A 23616-nucleotide genomic window follows, 5' to 3' on the forward strand; every position below is an offset into this window, starting at 1 on the left:
ATTTCTAATTTTATCTTAAGCGTATTACTGTTATTTCTTTAAACAAAATTTCAGAATGTTGAAGTTGCCACATAATTGATATTATGTTTTAAAATGGTAATTTTACATGTCTTTTAAATTTCACATTTTTTTTGTCTAAATTTTAAATTTTATTATAAATTTGGTTCAAATTTAAAATTTGTTACCAATTTTACTCAAAAAAAAATTATATAAATTCATCTTCCTATAACCTTACAAGTCTTTTATAATGGTGTATATAACTTTTTTTTTTCCAATTTTCTTAGGTTATTTTTCTAACTTTTGCATTACCTTGTTAGCAAATCAACTTTCTTGATGATTACGTTGTATTTGGAGTTAATGAAACAACAAAAATGAGATGAAATAATTAAAAAGCAATTAATCATGTTGAATCCAAGCCCAAAATGCCGCAAATCATCAACAAAAATTAATTGTGCAAGAAAAATTAGTTACTAACGTATATTTAACAAGATGTAAATTTTCGTGATGATATTTTTTAAATGTTAGTTTCTAAAAATAATATATTAATAACCCTTTATTGAAGTTTATATCTTTTGTAACAAGATGTAATTTTTGTATCTTATGTAACATTTGACATTTACTTGTGATGATATTTTTTAAACTTCAAACTATCTTATGTAACACAAGATGTCAAATTTTCTTTATTCTATTAACTTTTTTATTTTAAATTTTACATGTTGGATCTTGGAAAATAAATATAAATATCAACCGGTTTAATATATTAGATCACACAAATAAATAAGTAAAATACCAATAAAATGGTGGTAGCCACTAAAAGTACATCAAGAAAACATAAATAAGTCGATAGCCATCTACAAATAAAACACATATTTAGCACATCTAAGTACTCCATACCCTCACCTCTCAAAAAAAAACTCACTTCCAACATTCACTAGTAAATAAATCATTCATAAACCTTTAAATAAATTAATAAAAATAAACCGCTAGTATCATACTGAAAAAAAACGACCCGGTTGACATTCTTATCCCGGCTGAGTTTGAGCTTCCCAACGCCGGTGCCGGAGCAAGGCCACCCGCCGCCACAGTTGGAGCTTCACCCACTGCCATTGGTGCTTGAACTGCAAATGTACAACCATCAATGCAATCAGTACTAGTTAATGGAACGTACAAGTCATGATAGCAACGAATTTCAGAATCCTTCAACATATGCATCAGAAGTTGTACATAGTCGCTACTAGAAAAAAGGTTGAAATTTTTAGGAAACAACTGGAACCCGATTCATTTTTTTGAAAATAAGCGAATGTTCATTGAAGATCAATGGAATGAAATCTAAAGAATCAAGAACATCAGTAGATTTAGTCCCATATATGTTCTCATTTAAGATCTTTCTTTGAATATGGTTTTATGTTTTCGATTCTACAAATTAATCAAGATGTAAATAGAAAGGTAATCAGAGATCAGATCTGTACATACCAGGAGCAGAAGCAGTACCGAGACTCACTGAAATCGCAAAAGAAAATTTCAAAAATTAGGGTTTATTTCAACAGAGAAATCAAGGTGCCAAAAACAGAGGAAATGAAGATTGGCTTACTTCCACAGTTAGTAACAGATGGGGCCTTGATATTGCAAGCAGTGGGTAAAGCTAGGGCTTTGGTGACATTCAATGATATGCCCAATTGCGCACTGTTTTTGAATGCTTCACACAAACACTGTGCGTCTGTTTTCAACACCGATTTAAGACCTGAGCAACATGTTCCTTCCGGCGTCTTCACCGTGCTTCCGGCCGTCACGTACGACAGGCAATCTGCCATGTTCAGTATCACTGTTGAGCAGTCCGCCGCTGGCGCTGGAGCCCCGGTGTGGTGGGCTGAATCGACGAGTCCTGCGTACATCGCCACCGCAGAGATGCATAGAATCAGAACGGCGGTTGTTGTTGCCATTTTCGCCGGAAAACTGTGCTTTTCTGCGTCTGTGTGTGTGTGTGTGTTACAGCAGAGAGACGGTTTCAAAATGAGGGTTTTTGGTGATGATAGTGAGACGTGAGATGTTTAAAAGGAGGAGGTTATTTTTTATGGGGCTTCATCGTACTGAAATGGCACAACAGACCCCTTAACTATTATAATTTGTACTTTTAGTCCTTGAATGCATACTAGATCAACAAAAGATTCATTTTACCAAATAATTGTTTTAATTATTTATGAGGATGTAATCTAACTATTAATTATTTATGAGGTCTTAGGTTCAATTTTAGACAAATGAAATTTATAGTTATTTGTTGTTCAAAAAAATTGTTTTAACTTTGTTTGAAAGTATTTATATGTGTATGTACTATGTAAGCTACCTTTTTTCATATTCTTTTTAAGTGGTGAGATCAAAATTGTTTTAACTTTGTTTGAAACTATTAACTAGGAGGTTCTAATCTAACTATTAACTAGGAGGTTCTGATTCAATCTCAAGCAAAGAAGATATATAATTATTTGTTGTTTAAAAAGAAATTATTTTAACTTTGTTTGAAAGTATATATATATATATATATATATATATATATATATGTGTGTGTGTGTATGTACTATGTAAACTACCTTTTTCCATATTCTTTTTAGGGTAAATTACACGAATGGTCCATGTGATTTTGGGTAATCTGCGTAGTTGGTCCCTAGAAAGAATTTTTAACTAGGACCATCCCTACAATTTGTTATTGTTTCATATTTAGTCCCTTGTTCACTTAGAATGACCACATTACCCTTTATTATATCTTTAATCAGATTTTATTATTAAATTAACTTTGGAAAACATTAATAAAATGAGAACATGGTCCCACAATCTCAATAGTCACCCCACATGGTCATCACCCACACCTACAACACCACCACCACTGTCAGTATCCTCCCCTAACATAGTGACCCTCTCTGAAAAAGTTGAAACCAGAAATTTATGTTTTTCTTTCATTGAGATCGAAAGTATTTGCCCCTGCACCTTGTAATCACTCCAGCAAACACCCACAAGCTCCTATTTAACAATCATACATGAGTTCCCGCTAAAAAAACAACAAAACAAAATTCAGATACCATATAAAGCTACACAGTGGTTCTGATTCCTGATTCATATACAACCCCTTTCCGATTTCTAGTTCCCACACACAAAACCCAAATTTGCAACCTTATAAATCATATTATCATCTACCAGATTTCTGATTCAACAGTATTTGCTTCACTCACCACCAAATTCTAATTTGCAGAAATCCACCTAGAAATTCATTACATTTACTCCAAATTCGCCATATTGCATACTTGCTGGGGTCGTTTTTGGCAGTCAAGAATATGTGATCTCTGAAAACCAGATGTCACACCAAAGCTTCATTTTTAACAAAGATAAAACATAGGAAAAGCTGATTTTGCAACTAAAGGGAACTTATCTCAGGCCATCCGAAGAACCTAAAATTAGATTAGCACACAATCATTGACAATCGATTTGTAAATAACAAGATCATCGAATAACTAGTAATCAATAGTCGATTATTGCAAATTAACCATCAATGTTTGTTCATTAGCGAAATAGAAAGGGGCAAAGTACACCGATGGACTAGTGAGAGGTCGGCGGACAATCGTTGGACTATAGTGGTCGGCGGACGCTGCTTGACGTTGACGATTGGGCAGGCGACAACAACATTGTGGTGAATTGCAAGCTTGCACTGGTATTTAGGTCACAAATGGGTTATTTTAGGGTTTCATCGCTGATGAAGTGAGAGGTGCAGAGGGATAGGAATAAGATGCAATTCGCTATTAAAGATATGGGAAGGGGGAGTTCAAGTCGTCGGTGAGGAGGGTTATGAAAGCAGACTCGATAGTGAGGAGGTGAAGATATGGGATGCAAGGTGCAGATTATCAATATGAAATGTTTTAATAAAGATCTTTTCTAAATAAAAATTAATTAATAAAAATTTAAATATTAAATTGAAAGGGTAAGATTGTCTTTTTATGTTTAATAGGGACCAAACATGTGATAAAAAAACATATAATAGGGATGTTCTGAGTTAAAAATTCTTAAAGGGACCAACTACGCAGATTATCCCAAACCATAGGGACCATTCATGTAATTAAAGAGATCAAACATGTTGAGGTTGGGTCGACAGAGGAAATGTAGGTACCTTCATTAACATTATATGGGTCGACAGAGGAAATGTTAGTACCTTCATTAACATTATAATGCCCTTTGTAGTTTTACATGAATGTGTGGGTTAAGCGGCTTCATCGACTCGTTTCTCCGACTATTTTTAATATTTCTCTCACTGTATAATATTTAATATAGATTGTATCAAAGTGTGTAGGTTGAAATAGATGAATTTTCATGTGCTGTAAGCTAAGAATTATGAAAATAAAAATAAAGAGAAAAATTGATGTAGCGTCTATATAAAATGTAGGTTGGGAAGGATAACTTCATCCACCCTTAGTCCAAATAATCTTTTAGGGACTAAGGCTAAAGAATGGCACCATACTCACCTCACTAAAACACTTTAACTTGCCATTCTTGATATTTTATGTAAAAGTAAGGGTATGGTGTTGAAAGACATACTTTGGCAAATAGTGTGACATGGAGAGAGAGAGAGAGAGAGAGAGAGAGAGAGATTTAAAGAAATGATGTCAACAAAAAAGAAGATCACGGATCGATGTATGCCACCGGCAATCCAGGCCACATAGGATGCCGACAACAATAACCCCCACCCCACCCCTTCTCCAAGAAAAAAAAAGTCATTCGGTATTACTTTTAGGCACCCAATTTTCGATCTACTTTATTTCATAGGATCAACGATCTTTATACATACATTATTTTATGGGCACGACGTATGACTAACTATTGTTAGTCAATTATACATATTATTATATATTACATCACTACCAAACAAACATATATTGAATGCTACTATGCATTATTGACGTATGTGTCATACACACAATACATTCGACACTTAGGTCAATGATGCATAGCAACATCACATATGTGCTTGTTAGGTAAGTGTCGTAATGTGGAATCGTATGTATAATTAAGTAACAATAGTTAGTCATATATCACATCTGTAAAATAATGTTCATATAATGATCGTTGATCTTATGAAATAAAGTAGAACAAAACTTTATGAACTGATGTAAGTCTTTATAACCTTCATAAGTAGTCTTGGTAATTTTTCTATTTTGCAATACCTCATCATTTTCAACTTTAAAACCTTTCACTTATTGTGTTTATGATGGGAAAAAAAATCACTGAACCAACCATAAGACTTTCAATGTTGTGCATGTTGATACCGGTATGCATTTTTATATTACTGTAGCATTAATGTATTATGTTGATCCGTTTATCATATACATATAGCAAAAAAAATTCTCTAAAATACACTTATATCGCTCTTTTTTCTTTGAAAAAAAATGAGATGTGCTTAATAGAAACTACAAGTCGTTCAACATGTAAGATACAACAAAAGAATACTATTCTTGTCATATTCTAGAACAAAAGTGATGATTATGTGTCTTCTTACTTTGTAAAAGATGTATAATTAAAGTTGTTGTTTGATACTTTGTGAAGGACCAAATGTGTCAAATTGATATAGTATAGGGAATGAGAACACAATTTCAGGTGTGAAGTGGGAAAGTGTGTTGTTCCTTGTGGAGAGAGATTGTGCGGAAAAGTGTGCCATGTGCGCACAATAGCGACTTGTTTGAACGTAAACGAGGGGAGGATGTTTACGTGTCCACCTGTGAGGCAATCCAGGTCTAAAAGGTCTGTCACCGATTTTTTATGCACAAAAAAATAAATAAATAGTAAATCGGTTTCTAGAATATGTAAAACCGGTTTTGCCGATGGGCTCGTTTCAAACTCTTTTCAAGGATATAAATGAACTAAACTTTAATCGAAATAACGGATATTAATACAAATTCTCATTCGTTTAGTTAAACGAACAAGAACAATAATCTTATTTATTTGTTTATATTTGTCAATATTCATTTATATTTGTTCTTTTAAGTTTATTTATTTCATATATGTTCAATCGTTTTTTATAAGATTATTATATTATATGTTTGTTTATGTTTATTTTCATATATTTAATTGTATTTGTTTATCTTCATTTATTAATTTTCGTTTGGTTATGTTTCTTTAGCATGTTCACGAACATGAACAAAGTAATTTGTTAAGCAAACGAATATGAACAAAAAAATTGTTTGATTATTTATTCGTGTTCATTCATTTGCCCAATTAACTTAAAAACGAATAAGCATTAACAAGCTCTTATTCTTTCGTTCGGTTCACTTACAGACTTATATAAAATCATTTCATTATTGTTTTTTCTCTGAATTTAATTTTTCATTCACATGCAGAGGCGAATGTACATATTATATAATATTTTATAACTCGTGAGAACCACGGTTATAAAATTAATTAAACTTTTATAATAAAAAATTATAATTATAAATAAATTATTTTAAATAAGTCATATTAAATAAATTATTAATTAAGAGATATATCAAAATTTTAAAGTTATTATAACTTCAAATTTAATATATAATTATAAAATGTAAATTTAAATTTTGAAATGAGTTGTCTAATGTATATACATGGCACATGACATAATATATATATATATATATATATATATATATATATATATATATATATATATATATATATACACACACACGCGCGTATAAATTAAGATTTTTAAATTCTATATTTATTTCAATACTCTAAATAACTAACCCATTCAAGATATAATCCAATAAGATACAATTTTAAATAAAAGAAAAAAGAGGGAAAAAAATCGTTTAGCGTTGTTTCTTATATATTGAAACAGAAGTGTTTCTATATATTGAAACAGAAGTGTTTTGAAAGTATTAGTAATGGTATAATTATGAAAATATATATAAATACAATACCTCGATGAGTACCATTGTAAAAACTTATTGGGAAAAAGACGCTTATAGACATTTTTTGGCGGTATTTCAAAATTTAGTAACGAAAACACGAAATTTCGACTATAAACATGCATTCCGCAGAGCACCATCTCCAGGCTCCGCGGAACGACCTTCGCGGAGTGGGGGTATTTTCGTAATTTCCCCCTCCCCTCTTTGACAAAAATGGGTCTCCTATTTGGTCCCCCCACTGGTCCCCCCCCCCCTTCCTCCGATTCCTCTTCGACTTCCATTTTTCGTTCGTGTCTCCGTATCGGTAGCGTTTTTCGATTTTCCGGCGATATCGTCTTCAACCTCGTCATTTCCCGGCAACAACGAGTTGAACCACGTCATTTTCCGGTGACAACGACTTCAACCTGAATTTCCGGCATCGATGGAGCGGAATTTCCCCAAAATTTTTGCCGATGGATGCGGCTCCCGGGTAATTTTCACATTTACTTCTTTGGATTAATGTCGTATTGTTTATGTTTAAGATTTAAATGTTACGAAAATGCAATTGATAACTTGCAATATGTACAAATTTAAATTAGGATTAACTGTGTCACACCTTCAAACTAGAACGATGGAAACATCTGAGGCGAATGACTTCATGTATAGTATCATAACAATTGAATAATAGAGATCAAACATTTCAACCATTGTATTGAATATTTAATAAGTTTACATTGTACTAAAAAACATTGTTTACATGAGATCAAATGCATATGACAAAAGTAAATAACGTGATGCGACGATGTCCTATCCACTAAAAACTCTTGTGGTTACCTGTTTACTGTTTTCCTGATAATACAAGTGATTTTGAAAAGTGTCAACAATTAAGTTAATGGGTTCATAAGTGTTTTGTATGAGGAGGATTTTGTAACTATTTCGCGAAAAATGATAATGTATACTTCCAGAAAATCCAATATTTTCTTTACAATGAATTGTAAGTCTAAATACTAAAATGTAAGTAATGTTGTACCGAAAATTAGTGTTATGAAGTTTTATCTTTATATAAACTACTTGAATGTATGTTATCCTCGTTGTGAGTCTTAACCCAAGACTAAAGTGTAAGAAGCGTGGTATTGGAAAATAGTTTTAGTAAGATTTATCTTTTTTGTAAAACTATTTGAGTGTATGTTAGCCCTAAACCAAATATTTGTTAATACTTCATGTGAGTTATTATAACCATACTAATGCGACTAGTTGCCTGAACGACGTGATTCGGACGTCGGAACTGTTTACGCCATTTGTCACCCCAGACCTTCTGGTCTAACTATAGCTAACAGATTAGGTGTGGGGTTGTCAATCTCGTATAGATCTATACACAAGTGTCACACTCTCCCTCCAAGAGACTCTGGTTATAATACAGGTCTTAGTATGTGTACTCTGGTGGATACGGTGAAGCAAAAAGTCTCACAACCAGTATCAACCAATTTACGTCTATCGTATTGAAAAATCGTTTTCTTGTGAATGAAATAATTATACCTTTAAATAATTATATGTTTCTTCTGAAATGATAGTGTAGTTTTGTGACTCCCGAACTATACCAATTATAGTTTATCATGTTTGTTTGTCAAGAACATTTATATAATCATTTATATAAATATATAGTAATTATCTTATCTAGTTTCAAAATGTAAGGTTAAAACATTATATTTTTGGGTCGAAACGAAGCTCGTATATGAAAGATATGAATTTTTGAAGTTTAGGGCACAAACTTCAACCTTGTGTCAAAGCTCACGACGTGAGCACAGTGGCTCACAACGTGAGCAAGTGATAGACATCTTCCAGGGCAAGTGGCCTGATGACGAACGCCATGACATCGAGCTCACGACGTGAGCATTAGTGGCTCACGACGTGAGCATAGATTTTCAGCCACCTATAAATAGAAAGCAAGGCCAGCCGAGTTTTGTTGCTTAATTTCTTTCCTCTCACCCGTATTACCTCGATTTGTGTGTAAGTTACACCCCGAAGCCCCGGTATCATCCCGAGACCTGAAGCTAGTACCAAAGCACCGAAGATCCCAAGAAGAAAAGAGTTTTCGAGCCGAAGCTTTGCCCTCGAGAAGCCCGATGTGTGAAGATATCCCGGTTTCTCCGAAGAATACTGCTTGAAGAGTCGTAGTGTTGTCTAATAATCGTCTTATCAAGTGAGTGTGTAGTTACTTTCTTCTAACACATAGATATGAAGTATTTGTTATGAAATATGTGTTATGTGTTTATATATTGTTTGTTTATTTGAGATGGATGTTGGATGAATGTTTTATACAGGTTTGTATATGATTTAAACTATATATGTAATTTATATATACAAATATGTGTCGTAGAACATGGGTAGATGAAATAGTTGGTGTGTGATGAAAGATTAGTTTGAGGATGAGAGGAAAAATGATATAGATCATGAGATTAGGGTAACAAGTGAAAAATGAGTGAAACCTTTACCCAAACGATAGTCGCCATCATTCAGCAGAGTAGGGATGACAACCACAGACTATTCTAGACAGTCCAGTGGAACACTAACAAACTCGCAACTTGTAGGTGTTGTGAACGATGTGTTCACCGGTGTACTCTAAAAACCCTGACAGCTATGGACTTAGTGCCTTATATAAATACAATGGTAGCTATGGATTTAGTAATGTGTAGATGAACCTTGGTAGCTATGGATTTAGTATTGTGTAGATGAACCTTGGTAGCTATGGATTTAGTACTGTGTAGATGAACCTCAGGCAGCAATGGACTTTGTGTCAATTCCTTAGGTCAATCCTTAGGAATGAGTGAATGAAGGATAGTTGATTCTTAGGGTAAAACCTTAAGAAATAAAGAAAATAATGAGGATGTGTAATTGGGCTGATTGTTTGATGATTAAATATAACAATTATATTATTTTGGGTTGAAAACCCTATATGCTCACCAGTCTCCCAAGTCTGACCCACTCAGTTTTCTTTATATCACAGGTAGTGGCACAAGAGTATAAGTTGGTTGACATGACGAGAGATTTTGGATCATAGATCAGTGGTTATAAATAACTGTTGTAAGGTCTATTTTATACTGTTTATGCTTATGGTCTGTATCGGAACAAGACATCCCGAGATTTTGTTATTTAATGAAAATACATTTCTTTAAAGAAATGCTATGATAAATTTTTATCATATTTTGTTTTATGAACAAATTCCGCAACTTTTTTAAATCAAAGGATTACTCTGATTTTATAAAACAAAACATAAACAAATCGGTCTTTTCGGGCTATGAAATTGGGGATGTCACACATAATGTCTTTTGTGCAACTGTTTTTCGTTTATGACACGTCATCATGTAATGTCAGCAGTGGTAACTGGATGACTTGAAGCAATCTGATCAACTGGTCAGAATTATAACAAATTGAAAATATATGGACTTAGTTGTAGCAGAAAAAAACATGGTATCAAAACCGAAAAAAATAAAAAATTAGTGAATTTATGTCATTTATCCTAAACTCGATGTAATATGTTTTTCTTTACAATCTATTCTAACATCTAAACATTAGAGTGTAAACGAAAATATATGAAGTTTAAGGGATTAAAAATGAAAATGATTATTCCATCCGTTACATGAAAATGGCTATTGGCGTTCACCTACTCCTCGGATACTTTCACCCTCATTCCATCCGTTACGCGGCGCATGCTCCGGTTGGGTCCCCAATCATTTTGGCCAAATCATTATGAGATTCCCTCTTAAACATATATTTTGAATATTTGTCCATGTTTAAATTTTGAATTATTTGATTATCTAAACGAGTTATGATGTAATAGCACGTGTATAATTTTCTAAATTTTGTTTATTGAATAATAAATAATTTATTATCTTCGGAATCATGTCGATTTCTTCTAAAATTACTCATGAACATATTCATATTACTATCTAAGTATCTATAATTATAGTTTTAACCAACAGACAATTTATATGCAATAAATTGATAATTGTTATTTGCAATAGTCACAAGACATTTCAAAATAATGTTACAAATATTGATTTCCATCTAACTATCTTTACTTTACATGGTCCACCTATGATAATAGAGTCAAACTTGTTTAGAAGGCTAACCATAGGTCATCGCTATTGTCGTAGACTTGTACTTATCTTTTTTAACATTATTAATTTAAAGTTTATACGCTTATATATATATATATATATATATATATATATATATATATATATATATATATATATATATATATATATATATATATATATACTAGCCGTTTGCCCGCGCAAAGCGATGACGGTGAATAGTTTCTTTCAAGCAATTTGTTCCATTCAGAGACATGTTATATTTCTAAGAACACTTGCACCATTATCGATCGGTTTCACAAAAATAAAAAGTGCAATGCCAAAACCAAAAAATATTTTGTTGGTGGATTCCATGGAGGAAAAGGAGATGAATATTTGAATTAGTCTCCAGTCAACCATATTTTATGCAAAAAATTACGGAAATCCAATTTGAATGAACTTTTAAATTTCAAACGATTTGTCGAAAAGAAGTGTTTCGGATTTCGAATGCACCAGATATCAGAGAAAATATATTTTAGGAGTACAAGTTGGATCAAAATTGATGAAAATACTAATTCAATCCCTAAAAATAAGGAAATACTAATTTAAATGTGTTTTTAATACTTGTATCCATAACATTATCATTTGTAAGATATATATTATAATATTATTATATTAATAGTTAGTTGTACTTTAAGCTTAAAGACTTGAACGTCTTAAAAAAATATTATTATTATATTGATTCTATTTATAGAAATAGTAAGATTTCTTTTATAAAGTAGTATATATATATATATATATATATATATATATATATATATATATATATATAGAGAGAGAGAGAGAGAGAGAGAGAGAGAGAGAGAAAAAAAAAGTTTAATAGAGAACTAATATGGATCAAAGAACCAAGAAATCTATGTTAACCATCTATTTTCTTTTAATCATGGTCATTAACCCTTAATTAACCAAAATAAACACGGAGGGGCATTATGGTAATTTTAGGCTCTCATTTAATAGTCTTGTTTGTCTCTGTTAGCTTCTTTTGTTACTGTTTATCATCTTTACCACCGATCGATCCAAAATACTCTCGCATGTTCTTCGAAATCTCAACATTTTTCATCCAATTTGCTAATAGTTTCTTCAGATTTCAGCTAATAAGCAAGTATTTTTAACATCTATTCATCTTTCGTTTATGATTATTAGGTCAATTATAGATTTTCATTTTATCGATGTTTTTCCGATGCATTGTTTATCAACTAATTTTTATTGTTATTGTACGCGTCTAATTGTCAAATTCTCATGATTTTACCGTTTAATCTTCAAATTGTTATGTTTTTATTGTTAGTTTATTAATTTTATGTTGTATGTTGAATATGCGTTTGATGTTACTGTTTTTCCTTCGGTCGTTTTTGTAGTCATTCGTCCGTAATGCATCTTCGACATTTAGATAATCAATTCTATCTTGTGCATCTTCGACATTTAAATTATCTCCAAACTTTTAGTGATTTTGAGAATCTTATTTTATCTTGTGCATATATTTTAAAGTTTTGTGATAATCTTGTTTATTTGTTTCCTTTTTGTATCATTATCAATTCTAATCTCTATATAAACTTCAGGTTACTGATTCATTATGAGTTCTTTGAGTTCTTGTTCAGATTTGCATTCAACTATTAATGAACAATCATGTAAGTTTTTTTTTTCTTAATATAAATTTCACATTTTCTATGTAATGTAATATAATATATGTTTTTTTTCTTTTGTAGTTTATGATCAATCATCTTTAAATATGAATATTGATCATTCAAATAGCAATAATTCCTGTTCAGATTTGCATTCAACTATTAATGAACAATCACGTAAGTTTTTTTTCTTAATATAAATTTCACATTTTCTTTGTAATATAATAAAATAAATGATTTTTTTTTGCTTTTGCACTTCATGATCAATCATCTTCAAGTTTGAATATTGATCATTCAAATAGCAGTTATTCTTGTTATAGTTTTGATTTTGAGCTCTATAATACTGAGTCTTTTAAGCTTGTTCGTTATGATAAGTTGATACATAAGAAGCCTTTCAAAGGATTGTTGTTTGATTCGTTGGACATTGGTCTTGACTTTTACAAGACTTATGGTCAAGAATCTGGTTTTGATGTGAATATGTCAAGTCAAAAAACATACAATGACGGAACAATTTGTCTTAGATATTCCACATGTAGTAGATCTGGTTTCATGGAGTCGTTTAAGAATGAAAATATTAATGTAAACTTTTCGGATGTTAAGAGAAGGAGAACTTCTTCTAAGAAGAACTGATGCCCTGATGTTTCAAAGTTCAAGAATCTCTGATGTTCTTTAATGTTCTACATTTATGAGTTTGTTGAAGATCATAACCATGAACTTGTTGCTCAAGATCAGTTGCATTTATTAAGGATTAATAGGACAATCGATTTTCTTGATGAATCTTTTATACATAAGGTTGGTACTTGTAACATTGGTGCTTCAAAAGCTTATAACTTGGTGAGTAGTATGAAGGGTGGCTTTGATTCTAGGGGAGGGACTGCAGTTGACTTCAAAAATTTTCATAGAGATTTGAATTCTAAAATTGGTGTCAAAGATTCCCAAATAGTTGTGGATATATTGACAAACATAAAATGTACGTTCTCTAATTTTTCATTTGAGGTACAAACAGATTTTGATGATCATCTTACTGTACCTTTTTGGACTGATAATACTTCGAAAGCCAACTATAAGGAATTTGGAGATTTACTATCTTTTGATGTTACTTATCAAAAAACAAGTAATTTCTAATACTTATTTGTTCTTGTTATGGTATTTGTTCTTTTAAATAATACTTATCTAAAAAAATTCAGGTATTCTATGGTATTTGTTCTTTTTACTGGAGTTGACTACCACAAGCGTTGTGTTACTTTTGCTGTTGGTTTACTAGCTCGTGAGAGTTTCGTAAAGCATATGTGTGGTTGCTTGAAGAGTTTCGTAAAGCATTTATCAAGCCACCCATGATGATTGTAACAGATCAGGATTCATCAATGAAGAAAGCTGTTAATTTTGTTTTTCCTAAATCCAAGCATAGACTATGCATGTGGCACATCACTTAAAAACTTGAGGAAAATGTATATTATTTGTTTCTTGATTCCTGTATATGTTTATAACCATCTAGATCATAAAGCACATTATGAATTCACAATGTAAATTTGCATACGATGAAAGAAACAAATATAAATCATAAATCACATTGTGAGTTCAAAATGTGAAAAAAATGTTATGTTACTATGAACTACATCAAATATTCAACTTATGTAATGATTCTTATGTGTTTCTTTTTTTTAGATTCCTATTGATGTTTATAACCATCCATACTTCTAAAAGACGTTTTTTTTTATATTATATGGAATCTTCACTGTTCTCCACGAGATTTTGAAAGTTCTTGGTCAATAATGTTAGATAAGTTTCATCTTAAAGAAAATGACTGGTTAAAGATTGTTTTTAAAATAAGGGATTAATGGATACCAGCTTATATGAGAGATCTTGAACTTTCTGGTTTTATGTGAACTACTTCAAGATCAGAGAGCATGAATTATGCTTTCTCACATTTTTTGCATCATAAATCAAATTTAGTGAAGTTCATGATGTCATTTAATAGTGCAATGGAGAAGCAAAGACAACATCAATCTTTATTAGATTATCAATCCACAACTACTACCCCCAAGCTAAGGAATTCTTTGGCTATTGAAAAGCATGCATCGGAAATTTATACACATAATATTTTCTTGGAAATTTAGAAAGAGTTATACAAATCCATGTTTTATTGTGTTCAAGAAACTATAGTTATTGAAGATGAAAGTGAACTTTATGTTTTGAGAGATAATAAAGGAAAAAAAGTTGATTGATAAAAATGTCAATGAGGATGAAGATTCTGATGATTTTTATCGGAATAGTCTTCCTTCTCATTTTCCTAATACTCGTTACAAGGTATGTCTCTTTATCCTAACAGAGTTTATTAAATATAAAATGTAGTTTAAAAATTCACACTGTAAATATAGGATGTTTTGCCAATTCACAGTGTGAATTCTCATAGAGTTATAAATTGGTTTATACTTTTCATTAGATTAGTATGGAATATGTATTTTTTTTGTGTAAATTTGATTTGAAGTACATATTTATGTCATAGTATTATGATTTCTATTGGTGATTAATAATGTGAACCAATGTTAATTTGTATAATTTTTATCGAATGGTATGAGATAGAACTTCTTATTCACATATTAATTTGTTTATTAATGATAATTTTGTAGGTTGTATTTAGTATAAGGGGTGAAAGCATTAGCATCAGTTGTAGTGCATGCTTTTTGTCCAGGAAGGAGTGTTATGTCGTCATATGTTTTTCATATTAAATATGAAAGAGTATGATGAAATTCCATCAAATTTCATTTTGAGGAGATGGGGAAAAGATATCATAGATGATGGATTGTTGAGAAAAAAGTACTTGTATCCTCATAAAGGAAGTAAAAATGAATGTTTGATTCAAGATCCTTACGCTATTCTTCGTTTGTCCATTAACAAGATAGCAAATAATGAGGATGAATTGGATAAATATATAAAACAACTTCAGGAGGTTGATAGTGTTATTCCTTTATGTACCTCATCAAGGGAATCTTTGAGTAGATCAGTTCACATTGAAAAAATTATTGGAGCCGCAGTACCTGATGTTATCAACATTCATAATCCACAGGGGATCAGAAACAAGGGATGGGCCAATGGTAAAAGAATCAAGAGCACTAGAAAGACAGCAATTAAGACATCTAAAAAGGGTTCCAGGTTGTGCAGTTTATGTCATTAACCAAATCACAATGCTAGGAGTTGTATTTTGAGATTAAAGAAGCCAGATTTAGAATCTGAGGTTACAGAAGGCTGATTGTTTCTAATTTTTTTTAAGACTACTAAAATAAGATTTGATTTTTCTAATGATCATTCAATACATATAAATGTTGAAATATTCATGTTAATATTGATATTCATTGTTTTAGAATTTGTTCCTAATAATAGAATATATATATATATATATATATATATATATATATATATATATATATATATGTATGTATTTTGATTGTTAGCTTTTTGAATGTTTTCTAATAAAAATTTCATGTTAATGATTTAATTTTTGTATTTTGATTATCATTGTTAATCTCACATATAAAATTTTCATGTTAAAGATTGTCTTTATTTAATTTAATTCACATTGTGAATCTTAACTATTAATTGTTCTAATGATCTATATGTACCGTAATTCACATTGTGAACCTCACATTTAAAATATCCATGTTATAATATATACTGTAATTCACATTGTGAATCTCACATATAAAATTTTCACAAGGTTAATGTTACTGTATATAAACAATGTAAATTTTCTACATCTATTGTATATTTGATTAATTACATTAACATTTAATCATTTAGACCAAAAGAAATGGAGTAAATGCATGAAATAACAATGTACTTTCAACTCTTTATTCAAAGTAGAAATATACCCTCTCCATTTTCACAAGGTTAATGTTACTGTATATATAAACAATGTAAATTTTCTACATCTATTGTATAGTTGATTAATTACATTAACATTTAATCATTTAGACCAAAGAAATGGAATAAATGCATGAAATGACAATGTACTTTCAATTCTTTATTCAAAGTAGAAATATACCCACTCTCTCCCCCACCCACACACCAATAGCATACATTTAATAAAACATGTAATTGTATAACATACATGTAGACATTCACATGAAAATATAAACATATTTTAAGTATTAGTAAAGTTCATTATATTTGATATAGAAATTCACATCAGATTGTAACATAACAAGCATGTATATGTTCTTAAATAAATTAAAGTGCATCTAAACTTATACCAATTATGAATAGAAAACTAAAGTTGTAAGTTTTACACTTGTTTTTCCAATCCTAGAAGTACTATATCCTTTCTTCCCTTTTCCCATCCCTTGTTGAGCAATTCTTGTATTTCTTCATTAGTCTTTTTTGAAAACTTAGTTGTTTGCGCAATGATTCTAGACCTGTATGTGTTTGAGTCACTCAATAGTATCTTTGTCAAATACTTAATGCGTAAATCATTTAACACACTTTCTTGTTGTTTTGATTCTTTTGTCAACCCACATGTCCAATTTACTGTTTTATCTCCCATATATGTCTCCATATGTTGTATGCAAAAAACTCCACAGTCAACATGATTATCCCTTGTGCACCAGTTCATGTTCACCCTTTCTGGTTTAACACCCTCCAAAATTAAAGCTGATTTGTGATTGACACTCATCAAGTACCTACTAAAAAGTATTTTGTGAAAAAAAAGAAATTGTAATTTTTATAATTGTTATTTTATTCAAATTATCAGTCTATTAGTATTTATATTTAGAATGTAAATTTACTATTCTTACCAATTCATTAGGTGCATCATGATAAGATCTTTAAAACTTTGCAACTGAATTCCTATTGTCAACGACATCAACAACTGGTTCCTCTAAGTTTATGCAGATGATGTAAAAGTGATTTTTTTGATGAACTGGGAAAAACACCTATTTTAATATTTTAAAGTTTTAAACTTCGTTTAAAAGATGTAATATATTCAACAAAAAGAACAATTTATTACCAAGTGAACCTTTTCAAATGTTAGAAGTTCTTTGTCCTCTTTCATTGCATCTTTGATACGTGACTCAAATTGATCAACATATTTTTTAATTAACTTACCACCATTGATGTATTAAAGAAATACCGATTCATTGCATTATTTGATTTAAGCTTTTCTTCATAGTTCAAAACATCAGTCTAAACATCAATGACATGTGCATGTACCCATAATCCCGCCTGCATAGTTTCAATCATTCCTCTTCCAAGCACATAACCTCTCTTAGTTTGAAATACCTTCTCACTTAATTTGTAATAAAATAAAACAAAAAAGCAGTTAATAGAAAATTAATTTATATTTGTATTTATATACGTTGTATTTAAATAAAAGATAACAAGAATTATTACCCGCTATTACCAATTTTGGAAAAAATTCTATCTGATACTTTTACTTCATCTGGATCTACAAATTTCGATGCACAAACCTCTTTTTGATTATAAGGAGAAGATACCTTCAGTGATGGTTTTTTAATCTTTTTCCTACATCTCTTTTTCCCTCTTGGTCATCTTCAATTCCCAAGATATTATCGTCACATTCTGTTTCTTCTGAATCATAACTTTCTTCTTCATCAAGTTTTCATCTTTTCTTTATTTCTTCTCTTGTTCATCTTCATTGCTTTCATCTCCTTCCTGAAACTCTTGTGTTAGACCAATACCAAGTCCAAGTGAAAACTAGCCACTGATGGTTTTCTAGTATTGTTTTTCTTTTCTTTTTTTATCATCTATTATTGTTTTTTATTTATTTGTTCTCTAAAACTTTTTACATTGATAAAATCTTCATAATCATCAAAATTTAAAATACATTGAATAGAATCAACAATCTCCTGAACTATTGGATCATTGTACAAATTTCTTGGTGTTACCATGATTGGTTGATTCTTTACTTCATGTTCATTCAAATTCTCATCGCTTTTTTCTTCATCTTCATTTTCATCACTTTTGCATCATCTTCATTCATCACATTTGTTTCATCTTCATTTTGACTTTTATAAATGAATTCTTGTTCAAAGATTGTCTTCATATCTTTCAACTCATTACTTTCTGTGAGTTTTGTTGTTGAAAACTCAATTAACTTTCCAAACTTCATTTTATCATTCACTAGTTTTTTATAATTCTTTTTTGCTTTAAATACCAATTCCCGCAAAATGGAATAAAAAATGTCAATAACATTGAATTTTTTAACTTTTTTCTATAATAAATTATAGTTTCATAATATGAATGCATTGAGGAGGTATCACACTTTTAATTCATTCTAATAAATTACATATTCACTATGTGAATTTATTATAGAAAAAGTAATAAAATACACCTTTATATTCAGAATGTGAATCACTTTATGAATTCATCTTAACTACATTTATATAACATATATCTATAATAGAATTTCACAATTTTTTTTAATTATATAGTTATTAACTTACATCGAGTTTCATATCTTCATTTTCATCGATGTCAGATTCTTCATCATTCTCTATAACATCATCATTCCATTCCAAAGTTCCAAAGTCACCACTCTTTAACTCAACTTTTTCTCTTTTCACCATCATGTCATAATCCCAAAAATGTAGTGCATGTATAATGTATTTGTCATTTTTCACTCTTATCATTTCTCATAAACTCCAAATAAGCTAGTTGTTTATGTAAACAAAATTATGATTAATTAGTTTTCTTATAATAATATAAATAAAAGTGTTAATTATAAGAAATTTCCTTACCAATAATACAAGAAGTGGCCCACAATAGTAGTTTCCTCTATCGGTTTCATCCCACGTCGTCTTTGATTTCAAGCAATTGGTTATAAAACCACACCATTCAATTTCTCTCATAGGTGTTTTGCCTAACAAATATGGCAATACTGTTGTTTTACAAGTTCCAGGCTTATTCTGTTCACAGATGGTATTAACAAACAGTAATAGAAAATTTGTTCTGAAAATAATCCATGAATCTAATGATTCTTTAATCCTCTCTTCAAGATCTGATGGTCTCATAGCCTTGAAATTGTATTGTTGCTTCAAATCCATTAATTCTTTTCCTTCACATTGATCAATGTTATATATATATATATATATATATATATATATATATATATATATATATATATATATATCTTCCACCTAGAGGAATTCCAAGCAAATCATGAACAAGAGCTAGTGTTGTATCTATCTTTGCATTAGGTAGATGCATTTTCATATCTGATGGATTGAATGAATTCACAATAAAACGTGCCAATTTCCTAGAAATTCAATTGGTTGCAATTCTCATCAAAGATCCTAATCCCATTTCTCTAACAACTTTTTTCTGTTCTTTGTTTAAAGATTTAACGATATCATAAAACTTCTTTGGTCTCATTCTTGTTCTCAAAGATACTAATTTGGATTTATTGGCACTTTTACCTTTTTTTCTTTGATTACTTCCAGAGTCATTGTCTTGACAATCTTCATTTGTATCTGTAACATCCCGAAATATCAAGAGTAGAGTTGAAGGGCTAAAAGAGTAAATTGGGAAAGAGCGACTCGGCGAGTCCATGGGTGGACTCGGCGAGTAGAGTCGCGACTTGGTCGCATGTTAAGTAGCCGACTCGGCGAGTCAGTAAAATGGACTCGGCGAGTAGGCGCTGAGTGGAGAAAACCCTAATTCTTGGGGTTGAGCCCTATATAAAGAACATAACATCCATTCCCCCAGCCTCTTTACTCATCCTCAAGTCCAGAAACCCTAATCTTCGTATGTGAGTGGATCAAATTGCATTTGGGAGCTTGGAGAAGCAATTGTTGAGGAAATCTTGAAGGGTAGGAGGCTTGGAGCAAGGGGCTTTGCTTGGATTCGAGTTCCATTGCAGTTGGGGCGTTCTTTTGAGGTAATATCTCGTCCTTGGGCTGTTGTTCTTATGGATTTATCATTATGGGGTTTGTGGGGAGTTTATCTTTTGGTGTTTTGGAGTTTAGAGGTTAGATCTAAGGTTGCTACCTCAGATCTGGAATGGAGAAGGGTTGGAATTCCTGAAAGTCCCTGTGTTTGAGTGTGTAGAGAAGCTATCATGTCCCAAACCCTAGCCCTAAAGTGTTAAAGGCCTAGATCTCTTTGGATTCACGTAAAGTTTGCCACTTTACGTGATGGATGGGTTGTAGAAGGCTAGATCTATGTTTTGGATCAATTGCATGGCCTGGAGTGCTTCTGTATGGATTCAGACCGGTGGTACTCGGCGAGTCACATGGGTGGACTCGACGAGTTGCTTGAAGACGAGCTGGAACTCGACGAGTTGGAAGAACAACTCGGCGAGTTGGATGAAGATGGCCTGGAACTCAGCGAGTTGTATGAACAACTCGGCGAGTAGGTTGAAGATAGTCTTAGACTCGACGAGTCTGTTCTTGGACTCGGCGAGTCTTGTCGAAGAGTCCCAATATTTTCTGGTTGAGTCGAGAATCGGCGAGTCAAGGGATGACTCGGTGAGTTGTGGGCGAGTGGACTCAGAGTTGTTGGACTCGACAAGTCTCGGGGTGACTCGGCGAGTTAGGCCGCGGATTGAGGGAAGTTCTGAGCTTGGGTACTCGGCGAGTCATCGGGTTGACTCGGCGAGTAGAGTCAGTCAGGGGTTGACTTTGACCTTGTCTTTGACCAAGGGTTGACCAGTGGTTTCCAGGGGCATTTTGGTAATTGTTGGTTATTGTTTTGAGTTCAGTGCTTTGTTGTTGTTCAGTGGAGGAGTTCGTGTCAGTGGTCGGAGCAGCTTAGGTTATCTGTTTAGTCGGCGGTATCGAGGTGAGTTATCCTCACTATATCAACAGGGTCTAAGGCACCAAGGCCGGCCCTTATCGGATTAAGATCCGGGTAGTTGTTGTTATGTTACTGCTTTGATATGTTTGCATCCTGAGAGCTAGGATGGTATATGTTAGAGACCTGATTGAGATCGGTATCCTGAGAGATAGGGAGATGCTATGCTAGTGACCTGTTAGGTCGGTATCCTGGTTAGGATGATATGTTATGTGATCTGTTTGATCTGCGGGTGGACCAGTCATACTGTAGACTCAGAGAGTGGACCAGGTGGATTGAAGGCCCGGTGCGGGCGGACCAATCACACTACAGACTCGATGTATGTGGTTAGATTCGGAGAGTGGACCAGGTGGATCGAAGGCCCGGTGCGGACGGACCAATCACACTGTAGACTCGAGGTTTATGGCTAGACTTAGAGGGTGGACCAGGTGGACTGTAGGCCGGTGCGGCGGACCAGTCACACAGTAGACCCGAAGTGCATGGTTGTTCTGTGATCAGATATGTTGTGGCATGTTATGCGTGTATGGTATAAGTGGTTGGTATTTTGGGGATATCTCACTAAGCTTTCGGGCTTACAGTTGTGGTTTTATGTTTTCAGGTTCTTCAGGAGACCGTGGCAAGGCGAAGGCGTGATCGTACCGCTCCTCATGATTTTGTAGTAATGTGATTCTGGGAATACGCTAAATGTTTTGTATTGAAAACCTTTTTGTAATGATTTAGTGGAATCGAGTTGTTTTTGAAAAATTTAAAATTGGTTGTATTTTTCGGTCGTTACAGTATCTCTGCTTCATTTGATTTTCTTTTTCTTTTACTTGTTAGTCAATAATTTTTGTAAGCTTCTCATACTATAACATATACTTTAAAATAACTAACAATATAACAAATTCACATGTTAAATTTTTTAAAAAGTTTGTTATTAAAAAAATATCATTCACAAGGTTTTTTTTGCCAAATAAAATATAATACATAAAATAAACATGTGAATTTGCTTATAACTTTGTAAATTAAACATGTGAATAGTAATAAACAAACATGTTGCTTTTTCATCACATTCTTTCTTTACAAGGCTATCATCAGCTTTAATAGGAGTCACTGCTTTTTTTGAATTCAATCATTTTAAGTTTGGACCCTGTCTGATTTATATTCATGTTTTAACAAAATTAATGTGAATTTATTTTATAATATCAAATTCAATTATGATTTTATAATTACTAACCTTAAGTTGTTTTCTTTTCAGGTGTCTTGAAAACAGACTTGTCTTGCTTCATCGACTTTTTTGTTTTCTTTTTTTGAAGTCTTGAACTCTGTCTGATTTCTGTTCATTTATAAAAAAATAAAATTAATGATAACTGATTTTATATATTAAAGTAAATTATAATTTTATAAATACTAACCTTGTGTTGTTTTCTTTTCAAGTGTCTTCAAAACAGATTCATCTTGCTTTATCAATTTTTTTGTTTGCTTTTTTTGAATCTTCTCACCTTCTAAAGTTTTTATTTATTTATTTATTTATTTATTTTCTTTTTCAACGTTTTCATCACGAGTCTTTTCATCTTCATTTTTTCTTAATTTATTAACAATTTCCAGCAAGGTTCTCCATGCGGTGTTTTTGCTATATTTTTTTGAACCTTCAACTACACAATGTGAAATTTTAATGTCAATGTCTAAAATATAAGCAATATTACAAAATAAATTTCAAACAATATAAAATTCAACAAGTGATCATCAAATTGCAAAAACTTTTTAAAAAATTCACATTGTGAATCTTTGAGAGTGTGAGATATACATCGAAGATTCACAATGTGACTCTTTACATTTCATACCAAAATAGGTTGAGATTCACCAAGTGATGTACACATACACATGTGAATCTTTTCACTTATTGTGTGCATAGTGAAAACAAGCAAAAGGGATAAGCAACTTGGTAAACATTTTTAAGAGATTCATATTGTGAATCTACGAGGGATGAGTTACAATGAAGATTCATATTGAGAGTCTTTACATTTCATACAAAAACAGGTTAAGGTTCACCAAGTGATGTACACATACAAATGGTGAATCTTTTCACTTATTTTGTGCATAGTGAAAACAAGCGAAGGTGGTAATAAACTTGCAAATTTCTTTTAAGAGATTCATATTGTGAATCTATGAGAATGTAATATATAC

The 23616-nt window shown here is 31.7% G+C and overlaps 1 protein-coding gene across 1 annotated transcript; it reads right to left on the bottom strand.

The window, feature by feature from the left end:
- Nucleotides 1-774: 774 nt before the first annotated feature.
- On the bottom strand, nt 775-2042 carry LOC145062958 (non-specific lipid transfer protein GPI-anchored 31-like). Its single transcript, XM_079010552.1, has 3 exons — nt 1592-2042; nt 1474-1500; nt 775-1118 (listed from the first exon to the last, which is right to left on the bottom strand). Exons 1-3 carry the CDS (start codon nt 1938-1940, stop codon nt 967-969), a joined length of 528 nt encoding a protein of 175 aa, XP_078866678.1. The 5' UTR covers nt 1941-2042; the 3' UTR covers nt 775-966.
- Between the last annotated feature and the right edge of the window lie 21574 nt (nt 2043-23616).

The sequence above is a fragment of the Lactuca serriola genome, chromosome 7 (assembly GCF_051521515.1).
Source record: "Lactuca serriola cultivar US96UC23 chromosome 7, Lser_US96UC23_V15, whole genome shotgun sequence".
NCBI classification, from domain to species: domain Eukaryota; kingdom Viridiplantae; phylum Streptophyta; class Magnoliopsida; order Asterales; family Asteraceae; genus Lactuca; species Lactuca serriola.

Coding starts and splice junctions, on each gene's coding strand:
- LOC145062958 (XM_079010552.1), bottom strand. CDS start 1,940: ATGGCAACAACAACCGCCGTTCTGATTCTATGCATCTCTGCGGTGGCG. Junction 1,501..1,591: donor ATCTGTTACTAACTGTGGAA/GTAAGCCAATCT, acceptor TTGCGATTTCAG/TGAGTCTCGGTACTGCTTCT. Junction 1,119..1,473: donor CGGTACTGCTTCTGCTCCTG/GTATGTACAGAT, acceptor GTACATTTGCAG/TTCAAGCACCAATGGCAGTG.